Here is a 22898-nt window from a genome sequence, read left to right as displayed (position 1 = left end):
ATACACACATACATTTTAATGTCATGTATATCCTCTTTATTGATGATTGATTATTGTGTATTTTCATCGCCTCAATGGTGCAGTGGTGTGCACTCTGCCTAACCCACTGGAGACCGCGGCTCAATTTCTGAGGAAAACACGATATCTTTAATTTTAAACGTAATGCTATCATGTCTATTGCACTGCCATATATAATCTCAGACATATTTAAATTAAAAATCTCTTTGGGAAGTGGAGAGAGCTGTGAGCTAACCCCCTGGAGACTGGGGTTCAAGTCCGGTTGATGTCCTCTGTTGGAAGTCTCTTATTTCTATTTCATGCGAATTATACAGTCAAGTATAACCATTGTGATGAATTTATTCAGTGTCTTGATGGTTGATAAATTCGTAGGTTAACACTCTAACCAGCTCAGTTTCGGATCCCCGCATAAACGTCGACAGGGTTGACTGTTGTTTTTTATTGGTCGTCATGAAAAAAAACACAAGGGGTAACACTGTTGTTTTTTATTGGTAGTCATGAAAAAAAACATAAGGGGTAACACTGCTGTCTTTGTCAAATAAAATATAAGGGGTAACACTGTTGTATTTTATTGGTCTTCATGAAAAAAAACATAAAAAAAAAAAAAGTGTCCTTGTCAAATAAAATATAAGGGGTAACACTGTTGTTTTTCATCAGTCATCATGGGAAAAAACATAAGGGGTAACACTGTCGTTTTTATCAAAAGATACGTAAAGGGTAACACTGTCATTCTTTATCTGTCGTCATGAAAAACCCATAAGGGGTAACACTGTCGAAATGTCCTCATCCTCATCCTCATCGTCATCCGCTTATCCGGGGTCAGGTCGCGGGGGGAGCAGCTCAAGCAGGGGGCCCCAGACTTCCCTTTCCCGGGCCACATTGACCAGCTCTGACGGGGGGATCCCGAGGCGTTCCCAGGCCAGTGTTGAGATATAATCTCTCCACCTAGTCCTGGGTCTTCCCCGAGGTCTCCTCCCCACTGGACGTGCCTGAAACACCTCCCAAGGAAGGCGCCCAGTGGGCATCCTTACCAGATGCCCGAACCACCTCAGCTGACTCCCTTCTAAGTAAAGGAGCAGCGGCTCTAATCCGAGTTCCTCACGGATGGCTGAGCTTCTCACCCTATCCCTAAGGGAAATGTATCGAATAAAACAAAGGGGGTAACACTGTCGTTTTTATCAAATGAAACATGAGGGGTGACACTGTTGTTTTTTATTGGTCTAAATGAAAAAAAACATAAGGGGTAACACTGTTGTTTTTTATTGGTCGTCATGAAAAACAAACATAAGGGGTAACACTGTTGTTTTTTGTTGGTCGTCATGAAAAAAAACACAAGGGGTAACACTGCTGTCTTTGTCAAATAAAATATAAGGGTAACACTGTATAGAATAGAATAGAATAGAAACACACGCACACACACACACACACACACACACACACACACACACACACACACACACACACACACACACACACACACACACACACACACACACACACACACTCAGATGGATCCGAACGGGATTTCCGTTGCGATGGGTTTCCTCCATCAGCGACTTATACAATAAACAAATTATATAAAACAAAACCCCTCTTTCATTTTTAAAATAATAGTATGCAAATATGTTGAATAGGCCTCCATCTTTGTCATAGAAGTAAAATATTCTCCGCCCACTTCAACAGAGAAACACTCTGAGCATGCGCATTTCAATGTTTCCAGTCCAATACACATTGCATTGGGCTGGTGGGGCTAGAGCCCCTCTTGCCCCTCCAGATGAACTCAGTCGGAAGATGCAAGCCGGGGTCGACTAAAAATTAAATAAAAGCGCCGAACTTATTATTTTATAGTATTTTCTGGGGAGATATATAAAATATATACATATATAAAAATATATATATATTCTATTTTTTATATATTATATATATTTTCATTTTCTTTTCTTTTTTTCTTGTGAGAGTAGCGACTTGCCCCTAATGACCAGTCGCCACTGGTCATTCTGACCTGGGACATTTAGAATTGTTTGTCCTCCTCATTTTTTTCCGACCGGTAATAACCGAAAACGGAAACTCTGCTATAGAGTGGCGAAGTCACGCCCCTTCCGGTAGGGCTCATGGGACCTATGAGATCGAAAAATATGAATGGGTGTCAATGGAGAGAAAATAATTATTTTCTGGTCCCGGTCTTTATATGCCCTGGATTACACATATGTTGTTTGTGGATTTAAAGGATAATTTCTCATGCAAAGAGTTCGACCGTTTATTGTGCAATTGTTCAGATAAAGGCTGTAGAGAAAACACAACGAGAAAGACTACACGGCTCGTATGTGACGTCACGCTCCCTGCGACTGGCGTGGAGAAGACCGACAATCTTCCCATCGGCATAACTGAAACTCTGCACGTGCCCCGATTTATAATGGTTTTCACCTCTTTCGATGCTTTTATCCTCCCCTTGGAAAAAGCGGTGAAGTGGGGCAGAGAGATCGCCATCTCTGTGCCGAGTTCCAAGGGCGGGTGTGGTGACGTATATCATATGCGTCGAGAGCAGCGAAGAGCTGTAGTTCACAAAGCGGCCTCACATAAAACCTAAAATTATCAAACTTCTTCACGAACATTTTTAGTTTTCTTTGCATGAAAAATTATCCTTTAAATCCACAAACAACATATGTGTAATCCAGGGCATATAAAGACTGGGACCAGAAAATAATTATTTTCTCTCCATTGACACCCATTCATATTTTTCGATCTCATAGGTCCCATGAGCCCTACCGGAAGGGGCGTGACTTCGCCACTCTATAAACCGGCCTAACTTTCACCGTCAACACCGAACCCCTTCTTCTTCGCATGGCTGTCAACATCCGAAACATACGCTAGTTAGATTTTCTCAAACAGCAGTTCCAAGCACGGGTAGCATAGAACTAACGTTAGCCAAGTGGGGGCTCCATGATTGCTAAATCTAATGTTGCTGGCGGCCTGCCACAGAGAGGGACATCCACTCTGCATTAACCAACCTTAAACGAAAATTCGGCCTACAATCACATTTTCATTTATAAAAATAAACAACGGTATAAGTTTCCAATTCATTTTATTTATGTGAATGATCCGTTTGATTGTTTACTTTAATCAGTAACCCTCGCAACAGCTGAAGGATAATACAAAAGATACAACGCTTTTTTGAAGAAGCGCTATTGGGAATGGAATCGAACCAAAGTGAGGCTGGCCCCATCTAGTGGTCATTAGATGACACTGAACTAGTAAGGACGGCGAACGGCGCATATCGAATGATTTCTATCAAGTTCAGGGCCAAATATCACGCATTGCGCCCATCTTTAATTGGTCCATGATTGAGCCGGAGACTCACCAAATGACCCTCCTTTTCACGCGCTTTCGTGACACCTCATATGTCTCACTCAAATCACGCGATATTACGCTAAATATAGCAGGTAGATGAACCAAAAAAAATCGTAGTGGGGTTATCTTCAAATAAAGTAACTTTTGAACAAAAACGCACGCAACGTTTCAAGACGCCTTTGGTTCTTGGTGTCCTTATGTGCGGGGACTAAAACTTGGGAACTATAAAGTGTTCACCATCAACAGGGGCTGAACCGCCAAGACGCCGACTTGGCCTTGGTTGGAGATTACCCCTGAGTTTGCAATTCACAGAAGAAAAAACATCAAATCAGTAGCCCTTCTTTAATAGGTCCATGGAATGAATGGGCGGACATGTTTTAGTCCGCTGTCCTTTCTTTAATAGGTCCATGCTTGTACTCGGGTTTCCAGAGCGTTAGGCAATTTGTCTCAGCTTCCCCATGGAGATTAGAAAAGACAAATTGGTACGAGGTTATATATGACGGTGGAATAGATATGATAACGTTTAAAACATACATTTTGGTTAAATGGAAATATCAGCGGGAGTCGAACCCGGGTTTCCAGAGTGTTACCGTTCCTATCTCTGTGGGTGGACCCTACACCAGACAGAAACAATGTACATAATGATACTTGACACTAAAATGGACATGTTGAATGCAAAAATTTCAAATACGTTTCACTGCATGGTAGAAATATGGTTGAGATTATCCATGAATCAATCAATAAAACGGCAACAAGCATTTGTGCATTTCAAAATGTTTTTATTATTATTGTTTTAAATTAACAAACACTGGCTTTACATATTGCTGTTTTTTTTTATTGATTTTGAATCATTTTAAAACAGTTAAAGCATTTGGAAAATAAGTAATAGTAGTTGAAAACAGGCAGTAGACAGTAGATTACATGTACAGTAAAAGATCTACAGTCAATGGCTTTCCTATGTTTTTCTAAGGGGATCGAAGGATCGATTGAAACCTACACGTACAGACATAGCAGACTCACCCACAATAATGGCTTTTTTTGGTATCAATTTATGTCACATGTTTCCAATGTAGAGTTGAGCTGTTTTCCCCCTGTTGTATCCGCTTGATACCATAACTAAAGACTCATCACAAGATAAATACAGATGGCACGTTCCTTCGAAACAAAACCTTTACACATTACAGCAGCAGTCTTTAAATTCAATGTCAAAGTCCATTTGCTGCATCCAGCACAACAAAGGTCTCAGCTCGCTCTCGCTCTCTCTTCCATTATTGACATCAACATCGACAAAAATATATTTATATATTTATATTTATAAAAGGTAAAGGTAACCCCTGAATTTACACTATAGGAGGAATGTTTGAGGAAAACAAATAAGTCCTAAATATAGTTTCTCTATTCGTCTCAGTGCTTGGTGATTTTTTATTTAATAAAATCCATACCCCCTTGAGATTCTCACAACATCTTTTGCAATTTTAAGTTTGTTTGCTTCAATAAGTGTTTTGTAGACCCTCAGGTATTCTGTCTTGCGCCAGTCTTCCCAAGTGTTTAATCCCTTGCCATCGTCTAAAATTAATTAGTTGCCTTGAGTGACATTGCATATGAGCCAATAAGGCTTCCACTAGTGACAACGTCTCTACCCAGTATTGAGAAGGTTGGTATAGGTACACCAAAACATCCTTACATGAGCTGAAATCTGCAGTGAAGCTGAAATCTTAAATGATCACCCTTAGTAAGGAAAGGTGCATTTAGAGTGACATCATTGTAAGCTGGCAGGAGTAGTGGCTTTGCTTTTATTATTAAGGTGAACAGCACTGACAGACGGATCACGGCATACATGACACATGTAATACAAACTGTTTTGGGCTTTTTTAAAACCTGCTTGCCTTGAGAGGCTATTTGAAAATGGATTAAAAAAAACTTCACTGTGGGAAAAGAAAGTATTGAGAGAATTCGCAAGAAACAACAACAAAAAAATACAAAATCCAGCAGAGCTCTTTTAAATTATCAGGGTTATTATTTCTTCCAAAAGTCCAAGCAAAAAAAAACAACAAAGTATAATCATCCCGACAAGACGAGTCTGTGCGAATGCATCCCCTCCACAGCGCAGCACAGCAACACGGCTGTATCAAAACATGGCATGGATTCAACTCCCCTCCATCACGACAGTGAAGACTCCTGGAGTCCTGCTGGGTGGGGATGAGCAGGTGTGGGGGGGGTCCACTAAACATGAGGGAACATCCCTGACATCAATGGTCGAAAATAGAAAATAAATCACAGACACTTCCTGCACACCTGGTCAACGTTAAAACACAAGATCACTGAAGCAACATTGATAAACCACTGCGAGGTGGAGCCATCCAACGCTATGGCGAAACCGAGGAGCGGGGTGTCAATATAAAATTGGCTCGTATCCTTTTGCAACACTGAGTGGTTCCAGGCACGGCAGTGGCTGGTTGGGGCTTTTCTACAGGCAGAGATAAGGGAGGGCGAGGTTCTCCAGAAGAAGTATGTACCAGCACAGGGTATCAATTACTGTCAAAAAAGAGACGGGAATTACATCAACAATGTCCACGAGCACATCCACACACCTCCACCCCCAGGACCGACGTCCGACTGAAGTAAATATTTAAAAAAAGGAGAGGGAGCGAGAGAGAGAGAGAGAGAGAGAGAGAGAGAGAGAGAGAGAGAGAGAGAGAGAGAGAGAGAGAGAGAGAGAGAGAGAGAGAGAGAGAGAGAGAGAGAGAGAGAGAGAGAGAGAGAGAGAGAGAACGCAGAGTAAAGCTGTCCTCGTTTACATATTTAAATTGATTGATCTTGGCAGAGTGCAAGTGTTGTCCACATGGCTTTTCTAACATGGTTTATAAAAATATTGATATTCTTAATTTTGCCCTTGGATGTATGATCATCTCCATTCATGACTGCCTGATAATAGGCATCAGTTAACTTCAAATTCATCTGTTATGTAAACAAGCTGACACTCAGGTTGAAATGGAGAAGGGACGACACCCATTGAGATAGGTGCGTGTTTTTATCTGACATATTTAAACCAAAAAAAAAAACTAAATCAAAAGGTATACGAAAGCATAATTAAAAAAGTAGGAACAAGCAGCATAGCCTTGATGGCTCTCCCGGGGGCAAGCAAACAGCTCAGCCCGTTCCGCTTGATCTGGACTTTCTCTCTCCTCTTTGAAAAAAAAAAACAACCAAAAAATACGTTCATTTTCTTTTGTGCTCTTGAATGTCTTTCCTTCCGGCCGCCAGGTGGAATGCGCGTAAGCGTGTGTGCCCCCAAAACACTTTGGCATTCAACAGTGTTGTGTTTCAGATCTCAACCTCAGTGCAGTATGTCACCAGACGGGGGGGGGGGGCGAACCACCTCTTCTCCATCTCTCCCCCCCTCCTCCCCTCCGGTAGAGGCCTCTCAGAGGGCCAGCAGCGTGGGCGAGTCCGAGGACTGGTCCCCGCTGCTGCTGCTGCGGCGGTGGGCCTTGGAGCAGGACTCGGAGGTGGCCGAGGGGCTGTCGGGCTCCAGCAGGTTGGGGTAGGTGAAGATGAGGCTGGGGGCGCTGGGCGTGGAGGCCGGTGTGGAGGCGGCCACCACCGGCGTGTTGAGGCTGTCCCCGTCGGTGCAGTACATCCCCATGATGCCCCCGATGCCGCCGCCGCCGCCGCCCAGGCAGATGGGCTTGATGACGGAGCGCTGGGGCTTGCCGCTCATCTCCACATCCATCTCCACCTCCTCCTCCTCGCTGTCGTCCTCGTCGGGCTCCTGCTTCACCACCACGGCGTTGACGGGCGCCCGGGGTCCCAGGCTGGAGCGCATGGTGAGGGGCAGTGGCGCACACTGCTGCTGGTTGTGGAGGTGGTGGTGGTGGTGGTGCTGCGGCTGCTGCTGCTGCTGCTGCTGGTGCTGCTGCTGGTGGTGGTGGTTGTTGTTGTGGTTGTGGTTGTTGTTGTTGTTGTGGTGGTGGTGGTGGTGGGCCCCCTGGTGGAGGTGGTCGTCGGCGGGCAGCTTGCATGCGGGGTTGTGGGCCACCAGCATGAACTCCAGCTTGTCCTTCTCCTTCTGCAGGGTCTCGATCTCTTTCTGCAGGTCCGCCTTCTCCTCCTCCAGCTTCTCAGTCTCCTGCGGGGACAACAACGGCAATGCATGAGCGACCGGGAACCACCAGGGGCCGAAAGTATCCTTGATTGATTATTGACGATCTGTGTCACAATCATGTGATCATCGCGTTCAGATTCCTAATAAATACATCTGCATCTGAAAACGGTATCACAACTAATCTGGACCACAAAGCATGGCTGGCATCATGTGCATTGCTATATCTCACCAACAGAGGGCACTGTTTGTTAGCTTAAGTTTTCTCTGACAACCCCGAACAGCGGGGCAACTCAATGGGAATTTAATCTGCAGATAAGCATGCTCAAAACATCTTATCTAACAGCGTTCTCGCCGAGAGTGAGTTATTTCCAGCAGGTTTTATCGGTCTCAGTATGATGTGGTCTTGAACTCATAACAATACCATACAGTGTTGTATGGTTTCAGACAGATTCATGGTGTGCGGCTTTGAAACACGGGTGTGTCAAAGTCGCACACCATGAATCTGTCTGAAAACAAAGGCAGACTCTTTAAAAGATTCTAGTCACTAAGGCAGACTGGGGCAGATAAAGACAGATAATCACAGACACGCACCAACCGTCTGAGAGGTGATTAAGGGGCAAAGGTATGCGGAAGTGGAGGGGGGAGAATAAACCACAGGACAGGAGGCGCGACGGAGCTGACGCCGTGCTGAACTCTACGGGAGGATATCGGCTCCTGAAGTCGCTGGTACATATCGTCCCTCTTCACACAGCTGGGAGAAATATCTTCCTTATTCGGAATTTGAATAGATAGTGCTGCCAAAGCACAAGGGGCGTAGTCTTTTCCCTGGGAGCAATAGTTGTGGTGGCAATGTGTGTGTGTGTGTGTGTGTGTGTGTGTGTGTGTATGCAACTGTGTGCGTGTGTATCTGTGTATCAGTGTGCTTGCATGTGAGCAAGTTTTTATGTGTCTGGATACATCTGTGTATATGTGTGCTTGCATGTGAGCGTTTGTATATTTGTTTGTATGTGTGTGTGTGTGTGTGTGTGTGTGTGAACATTCGTGTGTGTGCGTGTGAACATGTCTGTGTTGATGAGTGAGTGTTTGTGTGTGCGTGTGCGTGCGTGAGAGAGATGCACATCACAGAGTGATGCGTGCACGTCAGTACATATGTGGTCGAGACTAGAAATGAGCCCCATTTCCAACCAAAAAAGTCCCGCATTCACAGAGACAGCTGCCTACAGCGCATTCCATTCCGGCGGGGGGGGGGGGGGGGGGGGATGGGTCAGTGGGTAGGGAGAGGGGGCTGACAAGCTCAACCTCACTGTAATTGAGCTAATTAGTCTATTTAGAATCTGTCACTCGCTGCCAAGCAAGACAAGCCGTACCTCTGTCTACAACAGCACCAAAACAAAACAGCTTTTCATCGTCCTTGTCCTCTCTCTCTCTCTCTCTCTCTCTCTCTCTCTCTCTCTCTCTCTCTCTCTCTCTCTCTCTCTCTCTCTCTCTCTCTCTCTCTCTCTCTCTCTCTCTCTCTCTCTCTCTCTCTCTCTCTCTCTCTCTCCGTGCCTCGGTCTCTGTCACACGTGGAGCACCAGTCAAACCAGTGCGATGGAATGGAGGCTGGTGCGTTCTGAGGAAGGCGTGTGCTAAAAAGAAATCAGGAGGAAATGTCTGAAGTTCATCAGGCATAAACGAATTGTGCTTTGAGACTCCTAACACTGTTTAAGATGTTGTTGAAGCCGTGAGGCATAGTGTTGAGCTGGTCTCACAAAAGTGAGGAGTACAACGTAAATCGTAAAAAATACAAGTGTTGACACGAAGACTTGCGCATTTTGGCAAACGCGCACACACACACACACACACACACACACACACACACACACACACACACACACACACACACACACACACACACACACACACACACACACACATAAAAGGAGTGGGGGAAGAATCCCCACTAGAGCATGGAACCCTCAACTAAACCCGATGAACTTCTGCAAGTACAAGAAGCTAACAGAACCGGTTTCTGCTCCTCCTCAACCAGCCTCCTCCTCCTCCTCCTACTCCCCCTCCTCCTCAACATTATTGTCATCATCATCCTCATCGTCATCCTCAACGCCGCTGTATCCGACAGGTGTGCGTGTTCGGCGTTGTGTGCGCACGCAGCTCAACTCACCCCTTGCAGCATTTCGGTGAGCTCTCGTCTGCGGTTGCGACATTTCGCTGCGGCCAACTTATTCCTCTCGCGGCGAACCCTCCGTTTATCCTCCTCCTCGGGGGTGAGCTGAGGACACGCACAGCAAACTAGTTCAGTATGTTTCACACGCACGCGCACACACACACACACACACACACACACACACACACACACACACACACACACACACACACACTCTGAAACCTTTAGTGAGTGCTTCGAGACAGTGATTATCGCTGACAATGTTAAAGGTGCTTTGGATAATACACCGTGGCGCTATGGAATTACCTTAATCATGTACTGATGACTGCACAGGACAACAGCCCAGTTGTTTGGGCTCTGACATAACAAATACCTCCATGAAATATGTGTCTAAAGCCGGCGTTGGTTACGGCACCCGTACAGGGGGAAAGGACTGGAGCGATGTGGTGAGAATCCCCCCATCGCTATAAGCCCATTAACACGATGGTACGCACTTGAAGATGCGAAGATGCAAAAACGTATTTTGAATCCATCATCATTGCATCTCTCTCTCTCTCTCTCTCTCTCTCGGTCTTTCTCTCTCTCTATCTGTGTGTGTGTGTGTGTGTCTCTCTCTCTTTGTGCCTCTCTGTGTGTCTCTCTGTCCTCGTCTCTCTCTCTCTCTCACTCTCTCTCTCTCTCTCTCTCACCTGCTCGTCCCTCTTGCGGCGTCCGCGGGTGTCTCCGATGGAGCGTATGACGCCGGGCCTGGCCAGCGGGTTGTGGTGGCCCAGCAGGCCTGGCCCACTGGTCAGGTGGTTGCTGTAGGGGTGGGAGCGGGAGTACGGGTTGGACATGGAGGTGATGACGGTGGGCTGGACCATCCACTGGAGGTCCTGGCTGGTCGTTATGGCATTGATGGTAGGTATGAAGGCACTGTTGGAGCCGGGCATGTCGGCCCTGTACTTCTGCGGGCGAGAGAGAGAGAGAGAGAGAGAGCGAGAGAGAGAGAGCGAGAGAGATGTTAGATGCGAGCCCTCTGTGTCATATCAACGCATGTTTTGGTGCGCCTAATCCTGTGAGCATTGTAGCGTTCTTCATCCAACACCCCCAACCCCCTCCATCCCATGCTCTATTACTACTCCTTGACAGCTCAATCGACAAAACACGGACATACACACAACAAAGAGCCACCTGCCTCAATCAAATTCATACCGTGTTCAGCATTTGAGCCATTTTGAGTAATGATCCAGCCCACGTATGAGTGAAAACACTTTCACACATTTAATCCCTGGAGTGGAACGTGGTGATACGCGCCGGGAAAAGCCCCCCTGCCGGACCCGCTAATGCATGTTCTCTCCACTATACACTATCGGTGCACACCGAAAGCCCCCCTGAGCTACACGGAAAGGAAATGAGCGTGGAACAGATTATTCATGGTAAAAATAAACAGATTCGTCATGATAGACGTAAACGACAAATGACTGATAAGAGTTGTGCTGATAAGGCAAGCTGCTTGAGGATGAAGTCACACCGATGGTCCGTATATTGAAATACAAAAAGTGTGCAGCTCTCCGGAACGGTTCTCTTATGGGTAAACAACATGAAAGGCAGGGGATCGGGCTTGTATTGTGCAATACTCGCCGCGTCCATCGGTCAGCGTTACTTCCTGCTTCAGACATGTCTTGTTGCCTATCTATATAATGGGCCTACAAGATTTTCGCACGCACCTCCTTTTCCACGCACTTTTTTCTGATTTACGTCCCACCATCTTCCCACTAGTCCCACATTGTTTTCCCAGTGAGTCACCGGCAGATTTTGTTAGCCACGTGCAAACAACGAGCAAGTTCCAGTAAAGCGGGAAGCAGCCTGGAATTTAGAGAGGGGGGTGGAGGGGGAGAGGGGTGCGTGTGCGCCAGCGTGGAAGTTTATTGCGCGTGTGTGTGTGTGTGTGTGTGTGTGTGTGTGTGTGTGTGTGTGTGTGTGTGTGTGTGTGTGTGTGTGTGTGTGTGTGTGTGTGTGTGTTAGGCAAGATGAAAGGCAATTATCTTTATGTACCCCAAGAGAACACAATCGTTTAATGGGAAGCGGTGAGGCAAAACTTGAAGGTGACGTCACGTCTCTATCAAGGATTGCTTTACAGTCAGGGCTTATTATTGGGCTGGAGATTTCCAGAGAAGCCGCTGCGCAATAACGTGCAACAGTGCCAGCACTTGTTAATTTCCCGGATTCCCAGCCTACCCTATGATTTCCAAACGGGCACTAGCAGTAGAAACAGATGTAGGCCAACACGATGTGCATTGGCCCGAAACAAGTTTTGCTGAACTGACAAGCACCCCGTATTGGTACATTTTGTCTTTCCCCGGAGTGTTTGGTTGTTAGGTAAATTCGCAGGGCACGACGATTAAACTGTTGTTTCAAGGTGCGACATGTTTAAGCCTCTATGGAGGCCTAACCCCGTATTTGAACCTCGCAATGCGTATAAAGACGTCAAATCCCGCCGTCGCGCAACCCGACAGCGCTTTGGCACAGGCGTACAATGGTTTGGTTAAATTCATAAATTGTGTGCGCGTTGGTGCCCATCGATGCCTAGCCCTAAATGGTCATTGAACTGTTCTAGTTTGTTATGAATTGATCGTTTTGTACAATTCTTGTTTTGTATGTAGTTGTGCGTAAAACGCTCTAAAAAGGGGGAATACATGCGCACAGAGCTCTGGCTCTCTGGCGGTCGACAGAGAACAGAAGCCTCGGTCCAATAAAACAGAATTCATAACGAACTGTCAAATCAAGAAGCACTTCAACAGGCCATATGTTCGACCCAAACTACCGCTAGAACAATTCACCCCATCCACAGCGTGCACTGCATATCTAATGCGCAATGTAACTGATCGGTGGTTCCCAACTTGTAAAGGCTAGTTTGGTTTTTGTTTCGAAGCGCAGATCTTGGACTACCACCAAAACTAAAAGTCCGAGTCATCCTAATCCAAACTACGACCACTCACGAACCCAAAGCAGTGCGTAAAGGCGATGTATTACGCATCAGTCCAGTCACTGATCAAACGGGTCATTGCGTTCGTCCACGTTCTTCAAGATAAAAGGTTTTGGCACACATCTTATGCACATAGAAATGTGTGTGTGTTTTATGAATATTCTGGTCAAATGTTTACAGAAAACCGCCTACATTAAAACGGTTGTCATGTTTATTTTCTTTGTAATGTTTTGGAACGCCGTGATGTGTTGTTGCGAGCCATACCTGGTAGTTGGAGGTAGAGACCGGACTCCCGATCGTGCTGCTGCCGCTGGTGAACGACTCTGGCTGGGCCGGAGAGGTGCTGCTGCTGCCGCGGGACGAGGTGTCGTAGTTCCCGGAGTAGTCCTGGTACATGATCCAGGAGAGGGAGGAAGACTTCAGTAGACTACTGCGGGGAGCTCTGAAGCCTTGGAACAAATCTCGACGGTGGGAGAGGGCAGCGGTGAAATCCTTTGATTCTCAAGACGTTATCTCGAATATCCAGAAGAGTGGTGGAAAACTCCTGAGTGCATTTATGTTCCTCTAAATTAATTGAAGCGAATGACTTTTACGCCCTAGTAATAATAGATGAATAGCATTGGCATCGCACGTAATTGCGATTTTTCTTTTTAAGACTCGACTAGTCCTTAAGTCATAAGTCCACTACAAAAGTTTGAAAGATGTGTTGCCTGTGATGTGCGCAAACTTCTAAGTAAAGTAGGCCAGCACACCTCAAGCAACGACGCGCCTTCAGGTGAACCTGAAATGGGATGTGACTCACGCAGGTGGAGAGTCGTTTAAAAAGCTCGACTAGGTATAATTTCCCTCGTCTTTTTTCTCTATTACAGACCTTATCGCTGTTACCTGCCGTGCACGGAACAGATCTAACTTTTTTTTCTTTCTTTCCTCCTTTCCACACTTCCTAAAGATGACTCACTTCAATGGCACTATGTAGAAGCGCGACCGCTTTTCAACGCCAACGAAACTGTGCACGTCACATTCTGGGCGTCGCCACTGCAACCAGGGAGGGGTCACGTTTGTCCAGGCGCCGCGTCGGGAGATGCAAATCCTGGAATTAGCCTAATACTTGACAAAAATACGCAAGAGTCCCATCCCAGTGTTAAAATATGTATTTCAAATAAGATAAACAATCGTATCTCGATGTCTGGAACGCCCACGCTGGTATTTCAGTTTATGTTTCCCTTCGCGTCCACCGTTTTCTTGTTTTGGTACAGCCCATTGACGCATGCTTCCTAAAATGGGCAGTTGCGTCAGAGAACGCATGCGGGTTTCCTTGGTAAAAAGGAGCGTCAGACAGTGGAGGGATTCCCTCCCCTTGCCAGTGTTGCCAGATTGGGCCAGAGTTTCCGCTCAATCTGTTAAACCCGGAGGCAGGTGGAAGGGCAGCGGGAAATTTGGCCCAATCTGGCAACACTCCCCCTCGCTCGCCGTACTTTGGACACAGTTAAAGCCCGCTTGATGTTCTTCTGCCCCGTGCAGACAATACGGACTGCCATAGGATAGACTCGAGAGAAAGGACTATAAAACATAATTATTATACTTATTCGTTGACTAAATATTGGCGCAATGTAATGACATCTCATCTCGTAGATAGGCTTTTGGCTGCTAAAGGAGAAAGAGACGGCACACGAAACGACGTCAGAGTAGAAGAGATCGGATGATGGTGTGCCATTGCCAGCATTTGGGAAGGCTGGCGAGTTACATTGAATCAGAAATAATATTAGTACGAAGGCGTATTGGTTATCTCAATAAAGCCTGAAGATCTTTATTGAAAGAAAGTGTCAATCTTCTTGCCGTTAGAACTGCATTGTGCGGGGAACAAGACGCTCTACCACGCAGGTGTTGCTGGTGGTTGGATTAAAATTAAATGGAGACTAATTTAAGATCGGACGCACCTCTTAACAAGGGCACAACGCCCAGAAAACGACATGTTACCGATATGAAATGGGACATTAAATCTAATCCTATCTGGGATGGTTCCTATTTTAATCTGTTTGCCACATAGCCGGTTATTCTGCAGCCTTATTACCGCTGTTTGTTGCGCGCCCTTCCAAATAAATCTACTGACCTGTTTCAATTAACGCGAGAAGTAGTCCTACTTACGAGGGAGGTGCTTTCGGTATTTCAAAACCTTAAGCGACAATTTAACTTTAAGCAAATCCAATCAGAATATCGAGGAGCAGCCTAATAACCATTCAATATTCGTTCTAATTGTGTACAGGCCTATTGGTCAGAGCAACAGCATACCTGGAAAGATCTTTTAGAGTGTGTGATGCTGATGGATAATGCAAACACTGCTAAACGTTCATTTGATAATCATTATTCGAGGTCTGTCTTGTCTTTGGCTTTGTATTGAATCGCAGGGCTACATTTACGCATGTGGGGGGTTTGCAGCCGATAATTGCCATTATCATATAGGCTTTCTACTGAGAAAATCTGTATATAGGCCTGCTATTATGTAGATGACTCGTGAGCCAAGATCAATGTGTGCATCTACTCAGGGGGGCCTCCTACCTGACTCCTGAGCCATGTAAAACATCTGCCATTGCCATAGAGATACACCTCACAACCGAACCCAGTGCTCCAACTAAGATCCTCCATCCTTTCAAAACATTTTGTTTCAGAATGAGGTATAAACAAACAACATTAATTCAACAGAATATTTTCTATAGAATCTGGGCATCCAATAAACGTAATAAATAACTATTTCACTCAAACTTGGTCAGGCGAAAAGTCCAGCAAAGTTCACTGTGGTGGTGTGCTTTTCTCTCATGTCAGGATAGCTACGGTTCATCTCCTCATTCAATTTTCAATATCGAGCCCTTGATTTGATCTGGGGGGGCTTACACAATTTGCGGGGCCCTGCTCGATTTGCAGGGGCCCTATGCTAACGTGCAACGAGCGTCCAGGGAGGTCCGCCTCTGGCCACAGACAGCCGTGACGTAGACGGGGAAGGATGGACCCTGGCCTGATCTCTAGTCCTGCCGCGCAGGAGAAGGAGGGAGAGGCCGTGTTAGCCGGTTAATAGCTCCTGTGAGTCGCTGCCTGGACACTTCTGCTAATTGAACACGGATTACATAAGTGCAACCTTTTCATTTCCGAGGTAAATCACTAGTGGTCTAACAAAGCTAACAAAAAATAGCCTAGTATGCCTGTATGATCAAATTAGTGGGGCGCAAAAAAAATCGGGAAAAAACCCATTAGCAATGAGTGGTAATAAGATATTTTCCCAGTAGAAATGTCACCTATTTTTTTTTACAATTTGGTAATAACTTATATTTAGGCTACTACTTATTTTTCGGTCTCTTTTTATTAATTATTTGTTTCTCAGCCTCCTCCACCTGCCAAGTTGAGATTTAATAACCTGACCTGGATAACATTGCAACATGATGACCTGCATGGCTCTTATGCTACGATCAGTCTACACACGCACTGCAGGGCAATTGATCGAATGACAGGACGAAAATATTTGGCCTGTTAAGCCCTTTGAGAATGTACCGGTGATTAAGAGCTATACAAATTAAATTTAATTGAATTGAATTCAGTCAAAATGTTGAAATATCTAATGTTGTTTCTTCATTATTTCCTGTTATGTTAACAGCATCATGAAAAAAAATAACATTCACAGAAGGACATTTCCAAAAGGTCGGATTTCCTGTAGACTGAGCAGCTGCGTTTTAAAAACCAACCCAACTACCTCATTTTCATTGACCGTTACCTTGACGACGCATGTAAATCAGTCATCTCAAAAGTGAACAGGAGTATAATTTGAGCATTCTTGACCCCAGGAGTGTGGTATTGTGAAGAGTATAGAATATGAATTAATTGGCCACACACGCTGCTGTGAAACCAATCATGTTCAAATCTGTGCGGTGAACAGTGTTGCCCAATTTCCTCGACACGTCAATGTGCCTGGCCGCGGAACAACCTCTCGATGCCTTTGTAACACATTCATACATGTTGTTGACATAATGGAACTCATACTCATGTGTTCCATTTGTGTTCCATAGTTCTCTGAAGCTTCCTTTAACACTGCTGTCTACTGATTCAACCATTATTGTTTTGCTGAATTATAGAAGCAAGGTTAATATAATGTTTATAATTGTACATTCTAATTATGATTGATATTTCCACAAAATGTTTTTTGATAACAAATGCACAAACACTGAAAATAGAGCAAAAAATAGGTAAGCCACAAACCAACATTGTTTACTTCTTTTTTTGTAGGTTTGCACACTGGGAATACAAACCGATGTGCCGGAAATGAAACAACATAGCGGTATTGAAGAGAGCACATTTGCCACTTCTTGCCCACTTTCCCTAAGCCCTAAAAAGTGGGAGGAGGAGATGCATCGGGAATTGCTAGAAGGTGGGGATGACCCAGTCTATCTCAATGAAGGCTGTAACATAGCAACCAAATGTTTTGTTGCTTATTTCTTTGTGGGCAGGGAACGAAACCTGCTGACCTGCATCACTGCATCACAGTGTACTGGGCACCAACACTTGAAAACTAAGTTAATATTGTGCATTCTCTCTCTGCAGCACATAATCCAATATGAGGTTCCCCATAACGAGAATACAAGCCAGTTACTTTTGTGTGTGTGCGAGTTGAGTGGAGTGGAGTTGATTCATAACCCTATGTCATTTTGAAGGCCGAAAGTGGAGTGTGGAGGAGAAGTGACACACAGAAACATGTACACATGGTTTCAGGTCATAGGGGCTCAAACAAACACGCCCACGCACACACATACACACTCACACACAAACACACACGCGCACACACATACGCTCACACACACGCACACGCACACACATATACACACATATACACACACTGACAGTAACTGTATGTGCAGCCATTAGGGTATCAGTTCCTGATACAATGAAAGGAAGTGCGTCACCCAGAAAGTCTTTGCCCCGAGAAAAAACAAAAACAACGAAGAAGAATGGAACGTGGCGTAAACAGAGAGCGAGAGAGAAAGAAAAGAGGAAATGTTGGAGTGTGTGTGTGTGTGTGTGTGTGTGTGTGTGTGGGGGGGGGGGGGGGTCGGTGGAAGAAATGAACCAACTAGCGAGAGAAGAAAGAAGGCGGCGGGTGGAGGTGGAGGTGGTGGTGGTGGTGGTGGTCCACCCGGAGGGAGATTTGTGAACAGGCACAGAACAGCGGACTCAGCCACCTGCAAAACAACACCCTTCCGCCCTCCTTCGTCTCCTACTTCCACCTTTACTGGACGTCGCTCTGCCCGCCGCTCTGTTTCCACGGGGAGCGGGGAAAACATGTGAAGGCTGAGGGAGAACACGTTTGGTGAAAACAAAGCGAGAAGCCCAACAGAGGGAAAACGCTGGCTGCTTCTCGTCCTGCGCGTGTTATTGTGTCTGGGTTCTCCTCTGCGTCTTGTTCTGGGCCGTCCTCGACGTAGTGGCGCAGCGTGTCTGGGAGAAGCTGCTCATGCAGCCACGGCCAACACACAATAGGGAGGTTTTATCTCGCTCTGTCAACATTCTGCTCCGTTGATATTTACGAGAAGGCAGCAGTCGGAGAGTCAGTCGGGAATGTTAATGGGTTCGGAGGCCCGGGAACACGGACCATGGCTCCTGCTTGGTCTCAGCTCCTGACCTAGATCGAGCGAGGTCATGTACCACCATCGGTGGTCAAAAACTCAGAAAGATCCAGAAAATGTTATTTTTCTGAGGTCCAGGGGGAATACAATTGGATGATGAACATCTGTGTCGAACACCAGTTATGTTGGACAATATTAGATATGGAAGGTGGATATAGTGTATTGGCTAAACAGTAGGCAGGGTGGTAGCCACTCCCAGTCAAAAGGCAATGGGTTCGATTCACAATATCTGCAGTTTAGCCTAAGGCGTATGCCTGCACCATAAGATGATGTCGATGAATTCACTATGAGTCACTTCGGATAACAGCGTCTGCGATATGACTCAATAGTTGTAGTAAATAAAAGGATGTCATGTCGTTGGATTACCTCCAAAAATGCATGTGGGGAGAAAAAGGCATATTATGCACACTTACTTCTCTGTTTATTTTTATTTTTTTGATGCACTGAAACAGTGTGGGCCAATAGCTTTCATAGATTTACAATTGATGAATACAACGGGGCGAAATTAGCGGACATAACCAGGTTTGTTCCAGATGAAAGGCAACTTTACAAACTCACAGCCAATGGAATGACTGTTGGTGAGATATTGGTGGGATTAATTATATATTATCTAACAATATTCTTTTGGATTTTCCCTTTACCCTTTGCGTATTATCTGGTAACCGTCAACCAGTCAACGGTATTTCCCACTGGTGAGCATGCTCTTGATCATGATGCTACAATACATTTACCAAAATATGATGTCATATCAGATGGGAGGGAGCTCAGGGGAGAGGAGAATGCATTTGTGGTGGCGCGGGGCCTTTGCCTAGTGGCCATCCTGGTTCCTTCCTGGTTCCTTCTTGCTGCCATCTTGGTTCTGACCGCTAGCTGGGAAGGGCGAATCGTATAAAGAGATCCTTTATTCAGTCTTGCTTCTTAATAAAGCCTGTTTGGGCGGGGAGGGTGGAGATTAGGGAGAGTGTGAATGGGAAGGGGTCAAAGGTGATGTGTGGGCCGCAGCGGTTCAGGAGGAGACGGGTCGGGTCTGATGGTGGTGGATGCTCGTCCTCCTGCGGTCCGTTCCTTCCGGCTGAGCGGAGCGCTAATGCGAGTGTGTGGGAAAGTGGAAAATGTAATTAGGCTGCCAAGGGGGGTTTGTGTCACTCGGCATGAGCCCGCCTGCCCCCTCCCCCCCCCCCCCCACCACTGAAAAGCCCCACCCCCCCTCCGACTTGACACCATGAATGCCCTCCTCTCTGCGCCCACCTCCCAGCAACCCCACGGTCCACATTCGCTGCTGCAGAACGGCCACTGTTTCTGTCTCTGGCCATACATCCCCCTCCCCCTCCTACACACACAGACACACAGACATACTCAGTACCTGGGCCTCAATTGTAACCCTGAAAGTACCGTCAACCTTACAGCTGTATGCAGTGATGGCAGAGCAGGTGGAGGGGATGGAGGCAGGGGACTGAGGCTGGGCAGGGGACTGAGGCTGGGGGAGGGGACTGAGGCTGGGGAGGGGACTGAGGCTGGGGAGGGGACTGAGGCTGGGGAGGGGACTGAGGCTGGGGAGGGGACTGAGGCTGGGCAGGGGACTGAGGCTGGGGCAGGGGACTGAGGCTGGGGAGGGGACTGAGGCTGGGGACAGAGGCTGGGGGTTGACTGATCGGGGGGACGACTTAAGAATGGATGGCTTCCCTGGTCTGGATGCTGTGATAGGGATTTTGCTGCCGCCCAAAGAAGGATAGAAGACCAACCGACTGGTGAACATGGTGTGGTCCGACGTTCCTCTTGAAGTGCCGATCCTGGACAAGCTGTGTCTCATGTGGTGGCATCAGATCAATGGCAGCAGTAGATTGAAGGCTACATGATTGCTCCTTTAGCAGATCAACAGAAACAGACTCATGACCCACATGACATAGTCGTACAATTTAATTTCCCTAAAACAAAGCCATATAAGAAGTGCCCCCACACTGCCCCCCATCAAAATGTGAAGCTGACATTGTCCATAGCAGCAGCTCTAGCTGGCCTGAATAACTTTAGGCATGCAAGCGGCAACAACAACCAAATTCCAATCACATCCACTAAGGCTCAGAGACTAAGGCTATAGTTCCCCCCGCCACACACACAACTAGTGGGCTGCCTCTCCTTTTCCTGCACATATATATTCATAATCAAATCTCTCTCTCTCTCTCTCTCTCTCTCTCTCTCTCTCTCTCTCTCTCTCTCTCTCTCTCTCTCTCTCTCTCTCTCCTCTCTCTCTCTCTCTCTCTCTCTCTCTCTCTCTCTCTCTCTCTCTCTCTCTCTCTCTCTCTCTCTCTCTCTCTCTCTCTCTCTCTCTCTCTCTCTCTCTCTCTCTCTCATATAAGGTTTTTCCTCAGATCTAAGGAGGGAGGCCTTGTTGTTGTTTGTGTATGTTGGGGGGGGGGGGGGGGGGTACAGAACATGTACCTGTCTGCGTGGCTGTCTGCGCGCTGAGCTGTCATCTCACCCGACAGGTCTATTCAGTGTCCAGGGACCGTCTGAACCCCCCCCACCCACCACCCCCCCACTGCCTGACAGCACGCCAATCCAGACTGACAGCTCCTCCTCAGGTAGCTGGTGGAGGGACGTGTGTGTGTGTGTGTGTGTGTGTGTGTGTGTGTGTGTGTGTGTGTGTGTGTGTGTGTGTGCGGGAGTCTAAATATACAGTCAACACGGAAATTATTAAAGAAAACAAAAAATGACTAAATGCTACCTGCACAGGAGTGCTGTGATGCGAACACACACACGCACGCCGTGATGTGTGTGTGTGCGTGTCGGGGTGAGGTGCTGGGAGGGGAATGTAGTTATGTTCATATCCCTGGAAGACACCACATATACTGCTAAACATGAAATGATTCCAAGGTTCCCTCTTCATAAACAAGAGACTTGATTTGCTTATTCAACATTTTGGTTTGTTTTTATTAAGCACATAGATTCATGGCTACATTGCTGAGCACTAATAGATTTGTGTTACAAAAAAAAACACACCAGTAGAAGGCTTTGGGATAGCCTGTGATGGGTGGGATTCAACACATACACCCACTCAAACACACGGCCATCCAAAAGAACATGAGAGGGAACAGCGAAAAAGATGAAAAGGTTAGAAGACAGGACTCTGAGGCCTGATCTGCTGCATTGTGGAACCACCGAGGTGCAGTTATCACCTAGGAAACAGTTTTCATTCTGCCATGTTTCAGCCATTTAAAAAAAAAAAAATCCCAATTTACCGGATGTTTATAATGCCAGTTAATCCAGCCTCTCCCCAACCAACGCACACACACACACACACACACACACGCGCACAAACGCACACCTCTTTACGAAATATGGGAAGGCTCTCAGTTTCATCATCCTCCCCCCCCCCCCCCCTCTCCTCTGAGCTCGCTCAATCTCCAGCCATGTCTCATCACACACCGCAAAACAAAGTCTGCCTACACTACCGCACAGTAAGTGTACTTTGTGTGCCCTCGCGCACACAAACACACACACACACGAACACACACACACACAAACCTTTCACTGGGGCCCCTCCGAGACATGCAATAAGTCAAGACGGTTCGACTGCAAACCAAATATGTAATCAGGAGGAGCAGCGGCGGCGGCTGACAGGCCGGGCGGCGTGAACACGCTGACGGCGGACAAAAGTAAACAATCTTGAAAGCCGCTCTTCACCGCCTCAGCGACACATCCAGGCCCCGCTTCCCGGCCCATTACCGCCTCGCCGCTCGCCACTGCCCCGTCTGTTTCCTGTCTCTGGGCGCGAGGGCGGTGATTCGGCTTGGCAGTAGCTTTCCTCAAGCACAAAAAAAACACAAAAAACCAACGCTTTTCCTTTAGTGTATCTGCATATCTCCTAACCCGGGGGGGGGGCGGGGGGGGGGGGGGGGGGATATGGGGGGCACTGGGCCGCGGTGGATGCGATGCACTTTCCCTCGTTGAAAGTTTTGCGTCTGCCTTCGCTGCCCCGACTGTGAGGTGAACGGCTGGGCTGAGCCGCGTGCCAAAAGCGATAACTCGGGGGTATTTGGCCCTGGAAGGATCCCCCGATGTGGGCAGAGCTTTAAGTGATCGTGTTTCACACACTTGTCAGTTCCCTGGGGCTGGCTGGCAGGTCCATACTGCCTCCGCCGGAGCTGGCCGCTTATAGCGCTGTCAGCCCCGCCGGTGAGCGGTAATCTATTGCTAGCTAATGTTCCTCGCTCCACTGTTGTTCCGCGGTGAGCACCGAGACACCTGCCTCCTGGGCTCCGAGCGCACAGAGGAGGAGGAGGAGGAAGAGGAGGAGGAGGAGGTGGAAGAAGAGGAGGAGGGGTTCCTTGTCAGCATACGCCCCACGTAACTTCCCTCCTCAGTTTGAGTTTTTTCCGAGATTATCCCCCAAGGAAAAACTAGACCTAATCAGTTGAAAAGAGTTGCAGGAATAATAAAGTAAGTAAGAGGTGGTAAGTAAAGTTAAAGAGTTAAGGTTTGATGACAACGTCTCAGAACCGAGCTGGAGCACACATTCGACATCGCACCGACCGCGGCGATCCTATTCTCCACGGTGAGGCTGAAGCTCCTTACACCAGCGTGATGAACTACAAGTACAAGTTCATTGATGTCATCATTCCCGCTAACCAGAGT

At 46.9% G+C, this 22898-nt stretch overlaps 1 protein-coding gene across 1 annotated transcript; it reads right to left on the bottom strand.

Moving 5' to 3' along the window:
* Nucleotides 1-4124: 4124 nt before the first annotated feature.
* Nucleotides 4125-13582, bottom strand: fosl2 (FOS like 2, AP-1 transcription factor subunit). The gene is made up of 4 exons (XM_060051950.1): nt 12868-13582; nt 10325-10582; nt 9633-9740; nt 4125-7495 (listed from the first exon to the last, which is right to left on the bottom strand). Exons 1-4 carry the CDS (start codon nt 12997-12999, stop codon nt 6791-6793), a joined length of 1203 nt encoding a protein of 400 aa, XP_059907933.1. The 5' UTR covers nt 13000-13582; the 3' UTR covers nt 4125-6790.
* Between the last annotated feature and the right edge of the window lie 9316 nt (nt 13583-22898).

This window comes from Gadus macrocephalus, chromosome 5, assembly GCF_031168955.1.
Source record: "Gadus macrocephalus chromosome 5, ASM3116895v1".
Taxonomy (NCBI): Eukaryota; Metazoa; Chordata; class Actinopteri; order Gadiformes; family Gadidae; genus Gadus; species Gadus macrocephalus.
The sequence above is the reverse complement of the archived record's forward strand: the minus strand, read 5'-3'. Positions and strand labels throughout refer to the sequence as shown.